This window comes from Lactuca virosa, chromosome 7, assembly GCF_052849685.1.
Source record: "Lactuca virosa cultivar CGN04683 chromosome 7, Lactuca_virosa_CGN04683_v6, whole genome shotgun sequence".
Taxonomy (NCBI): Eukaryota; Viridiplantae; Streptophyta; class Magnoliopsida; order Asterales; family Asteraceae; genus Lactuca; species Lactuca virosa.
Window position 1 is genome coordinate 109,418,867 of NC_136432.1, and position 5,909 is coordinate 109,424,775.

Here is a 5,909-nt window from a genome sequence, read left to right on the forward strand (position 1 = left end):
ACCTGAGATTTTATTTTTAGTTTTTATTTCCATTTTGTTTGGGTTTCAATTGATTTTGGTTACCAATTTAGGTTCTAATATCATACGATATAGGTTTTAGATTTCTACTTTATGATTTTTTTACTCATTAGTTGTTGTAAAACAAAAATATCACCTGACGATGGATTGTTGGAGAAGATGACCATCCTAGGAGATACCGTCGTTGGAGTGGATGAACTGATAGGCTGGAGGGGATGGGGACATGGTGGACCAATTTAACTTATAAACTATAATCAACAAGTAAATAAAAATAAATTTAAAAAATAGAATAGGGGTCTGTTAGTCATTTTAAATGCTTTTAACGGAATTTTACTATCAAAATTAGACGGAAGGATCCAAACGACAATAATTTAAAACTCTAGGGACTCGACCTATCAGAATTTTGAGTTTTGGACTAAAACTATGAATTTAACTAAACTACAGGACCATTTCTGTACTTTACTCTAAATTTTAATATAGTTATTTTAAATGATTTTAAACTAAAATACAAAAACCGAAAAAGATTGAAAACCATATGAATGTAACCTATTAAGCTATGAAAGTCATACTCAAACTGCAAATTTGATCACATCATATATGGACTATATTAATATAATTGACCCCTGGATTTAATTTCAAAAGTTAATCGAGTACAAATAAAATAAACGACCAAATAAATACAAAGAAAATAATTAATTACCAATTTCAACTTTAAGCCTATTATAAAAGGGTCCCATTATAAAGTGCACAATAAACTTTATATTGACAACGGCCAAAACATTCCCAATCCATCTACTATATGAAAAAAAAAACTTATTGCACATTTGTGATACACATTATACCGAATGAAACATATTCATGGTATAAATCGTCCATGTTTATGAAGTCCTCGAGTTGTTTAAGATTTTTTTAAAGATAATCCCAAAGCCACATTCAAAACTAATTGGACAACTAATTAAGTCATTCAAAATACAAACCCTAGATACTTTTGAAGTTCATGGATGTTTTCAAATCATGGTAGTGTCATTCAAAAGATTTCTCCATGATAAAGGGAAGGAATCTTAAGATGTCACATTCCTTATCCTACCAAACTCCAAAATGAAAACACTCCTTTGCCTTTGGCTTATGTCACAAGACAAAATCATACAGTGCCACTTCACCTTTGCTTAGTCAACAAAGCACCCCATCTTCCTCCTTCAACCATAACCAATTAATTGCAGTCCTCCTTTACACACATACACACTGATAAATGGGTGAAACTTAAAAGTTGCTTATGCTTCTTAAACAAGATTTTTCAAACGCTAGGATAATCCCAAAGTATAGCCTTAATCAATCATCATCATCACCACCATCATCATCTTCTTATACATATCCAAGCCTAGTATTTAGCATTCATTGTGCAGAAAGAACATCTACAAGCTCGTTGTTGTTTAAACTTTTTTTCTTCCTAGAGTACAGAAAAAATGATCGAACCTGTTGCAACTAAAATACTCATAGGAATCACATTAGATCAAGAACAGAGCATGGATCTTCTGTCTTCAGCAATTTGTAATTTGGCTCGTCCGAATGACACTATTGTGGCTTTGCATGTTCTTGGTTAGTATGTAAACACTTTCCATTTTCGTACAATCAATGTTTTTTTTTCTTGGCGTTTTATCATTTCAATAACGTTACAGTGGCCAAGAGGAGGAAGAAACACAAAGACATAAGTAAGAAAGAAGAGGGCATAGAGAAATCAGTCGGCAGATATCAAATGCGAATTCGGAAAGCAAAATCTTTTGTTATATCTGTCATGGGAGAATTCGCCAACATATGCCGTGCCAAACAAGTAACTCAAAAAATACACTTACAATGTTGTTGATCTTTCGCTTATGTCTGTTCTACACGATAACTTATAATTGGGGACTTAATGTGCTTATTTCCTAGGTGAAGTTGGAGGCAAGAGTTGGGTTTAATTCTAGTGTTGGGAAAGGACTTATTGAAGAAGCAAAAACCATATCTCCTAAGTATCTTCTGATCGGAAGTAAAAGCAACGAATCAAACCAGTAAGAAGTCTATCAAGCATTAATTCAATTTCTGTTGCTAACATTGTTGTGGAGTATTTATTCGAGGTTTGTTATCATGGTTAGGATCCATCAAGCAGAAAAGTACTGCCTTCATCATCATCCAAAGTCGTGTACGTTAGTTTTGGTTCGAAAATCTGATGTCCCACAACAAGATTTTCAGTCTGGCAATGTCAACGTAGAAGGTTAGTTCATATGGTATTATATAACAGCGACGTTATACGTTACTTTCACTAGGAATATTTAAATCTTATGGATTCTATCAGAAATTCGTTGCTAGCGTTCAATACGTAACTGAGACTAATGTTTCAGATTTGTCAAGAAAGAAGAGCGTGCAACGTTCACCTAGAAACGTGTTGGATTTATCTGAAGGAGACTATCATAGCACAGAAGAAGATAGTTCTAGCTTTGAAGGATCAAGCATAACAGAATCCCCACGACCTCAGTTGGCTCCTGAGTTAAAAGGACAATTTTCTTTTAGAAAACATATATCTTCGTTAAAACGCATTTCATCTTTCTTACGCTACCCACTTGAGAATGACACTAAGAAACCCAACGGGAAGCTTCCAATCAAAGAACAGCCCCCTCCTTTGTTGAAGTGCTTTAGTTATGTAGAGCTTGCCAATGCCACAAATAACTTCCACCAAGGTACAAAATACTTATGAAATGTGAATATTTAATATAAGAACCCACGTAGATGACATGTTTGTCTCTATGTGTTACTACTGAGACACATAAAGACTGATATGTATATGTAAACAAACATACACACCACCATGTATACAAATTTAATTCCAGACACAATCAAGCGCACAACTAGACATAACTATGGGGTATGTACGATATGAAATTCTAGTTTTTGAAGTGTAAAAAAGGAAAAATAAAAGTTTTTATCATGCTAAAGCATACCCACGATTTATTATTCAATGTTAACACAAATGTAAAATTTATTTTGTAATAGTGTATATCTAAATCAGTAAATTAGATACGCCATTGGTCATATAACTGTTATACATACATTGTGAAGACTGAAAATTCTAAAGATATGTTCTTCAATTTCGGTAGTTGTCAAAAGAACATATGCAATCTGAGTATCTAACTATTTATTTTCAGATAATATTGTGGGTATAGGAGGATACTCAGAGGTATACAAAGGTGACTTACAAAATGGACAAGTCATTGCAGTGAAAAAGCTAGCTAAGGACAACAAAGATCAAAATAAGGAGAAAGAGTTCCTAATGGAATTGGGAATTCTTGGACATATTCACCATCCTAATACTGCAAGCTTGGTCGGCTGTTGTGTAGAAAATGGACTTTATCTCATCTTTAACTACTACCCTAATGGAACTCTCTCCTCAGCATTACATGGTACGAAACTAAATTGAAATATTTATCATTTTTTTTTTCTGATTTGTCCCATTGTTATAATCTAGGAAAAACAAAAAAGCATATAAAGTGGCCAGAAAGATACAAAATAGCTCTTGGAATTGCTAGAGGTTTACATTATCTTCATACATGTTGCAAGCATCGGATAATACACCGTGATATAAAAGCATCAAACGTTCTTCTAGATCTAGACTTTGAACCCCAGGTGAGGAGAAAATTGCTACTATGGAAGGAAAGTTTAAAAGTTTCCATTTATCTGCTAATTACAATAATTTTCATGTAATTATATGTGTAGATTTCAGACTTTGGTCTTGCGAAATGGCTTCCAACCAATTGGACACAACATGCTGTAATTCCTATTGAAGGGACTTTCGGATATTTAGCACCAGAGTACTTTATGCATGGGATTGTTGATGAGAAAACAGATGTTTTTGCTTTTGGAGTTCTTCTTTTGGAGATCATAACGGGGCGTATGCCTGTGAATTCAGACAAACAAAACCTTGTATTGTGGGTTAGTAACGATATCATCCTTTAATTAAACGACATTTGGTTCAAGAATTTATCGGTAGAAAAGACACACCCAGATGTACAAAAAGGAAATAAAATTACAGTTTATCAGTCCCCCATATGAAATGCTATATGACTGCTGAAAATAAATTCAAATTAAAAAATGATAACGTAGGACTATTTTAGTCGAACAGAGTCATTGTGCAGTTTCCAAGAAACTTCTGTGTTTGTTATGATAACGCACGATGATATATTGAACATATGTAATAACGTAACGATCGACACATTTAATTTCCACTAATAATAAAGTGTGCAATGTTATAGGCCAAACCACTTATGGACTCTAGAGACATCCATGGACTAGTTGACCCTGATCTGGAAGGTGCATATGAACTTGATGAAGTGTACAGACTAGTACTCGCATCTTCATATTGTGTACAACAATCTTCTGATGCGCGACCTTCCATGACTGAGGTATATATGTTACTCTTTGCACTTTCATTCGAAGCGCAAACAAGTGTTTTTAATGATAATATTTTCTCTTTCTTGACTATTGTTAGGTGTTAGAAGTTTTACAATATGGAGATGACTCAAATTTCACAAAGAGTTGGAGAATACCAAAATATACACAAGAGGGGAATGAAATGGATGATTACTCCATGATTTTTGGGTACGATGTTCCACAAGATATTTGTCTAGATGAGATGTAGATGGAAATAATTATCTTTTTATAAGGGGTTGTAATTTTTTTCTTAATTAAGTAGCTCACATGAAAAACTAGGTTATAACCTTTCCATAATTAAATTCTTTATATCTTCATCTTTATTATGCAATTCGTTACCATTTCTATTGCTTTTTTGAGGAAAACGTAATGTATATTTTCCTTCTTATGAATTAAGAGTTTGTGGTTTAGTATTTCATTCTTGACTTAGGAATTTGTATTTGACCATGTGTTAACATAGAATTAGTTAGTGGTTGTTAAGATATAACCTAACCATAGTTAGGTTCCTATCAATTCTGTAACCTTAGTTCTATTTGTGTTAGTTCCTTTATGTGTGTGAAATCATTTAGCTTAACGAGAATAATGGAAATTTTCACAATGTCTCTCAATCGTCTCTCTATATTCTTCTTTACGGTGTCAATGCATCAAGATGATAGAATCACAGATTCCATCTGATTCACTAAAATTTGTAATCTCATATTCCGAGTATCAAAAATTACTTTCATACTCGATTTTAGATCCATTACATATTCATCTATTCATTTCATAGTCAGATTTTTCTTCTCTTTCTCTTCTGATTCAATGTGTCAACATCAGAGATTGAAGATCATGTTAGAATATCTATTACTTAATTTCCATTGACAAAGAATACAAGTTTCATATCTACACAACAAAATGTAGAAATTACCTTGTTTGGACGCGTGCATTCAATATAAGCCTTCCAACTGTAGATCTAGAATCATATGTTGATTCTTCTAATTCTCCACCCTCTTTAGATGCTAGAGTTTCTTCAAAGGAAGAAACTTAATGGCTATATTTAAGCCTGCATCAATGATATTTGTCATGCTTCAATAGCTCCATATTCATATGAAGCAACACTTCAACAAAACTCTAGAAGCTTTATGAGAGATCATATCTTCTTTAAATGATGGATGAGTTTCTTTAATTAGAGAAACTTTATGACTATATTCAAGCCTACAACAATGCTACTTGTCATGCTTTAGTATCTCCGAAGTCCATAACAATCAACACTTCAACAAAACTCTACAAGCTTTTGGAGACATCATATATATAATAAGCTTTTACTAAACAATCTCAGTTGCATAATGAATTTTAGCATATACAACAAGGTAAACTTTACGTTACTTTTTGCTATAATAAAATGAAAAGTATTCATGAACTAAAGTCAATGGGAAATATTGAATCTGAATCTA

General features: G+C 32.9%; 1 protein-coding gene across 1 annotated transcript; it reads left to right on the forward strand.

The window, feature by feature from the left end:
- The first annotated feature begins 1,277 nt into the window (after positions 1–1,277).
- LOC145125061 (Protein kinase superfamily protein) lies at positions 1,278–4,799 on the forward strand. Its single transcript, XM_079060552.1, has 10 exons — positions 1,278–1,614; positions 1,695–1,846; positions 1,945–2,063; positions 2,148–2,266; positions 2,394–2,729; positions 3,195–3,449; positions 3,515–3,672; positions 3,763–3,978; positions 4,299–4,448; positions 4,535–4,799. The coding sequence occupies exons 1-10, from the start codon at positions 1,482–1,484 to the stop codon at positions 4,682–4,684; spliced, it is 1,788 nt and encodes a 595-aa protein (XP_078916678.1). The 5' UTR covers positions 1,278–1,481; the 3' UTR covers positions 4,685–4,799.
- The last annotated feature ends 1,110 nt before the right edge of the window (positions 4,800–5,909 follow it).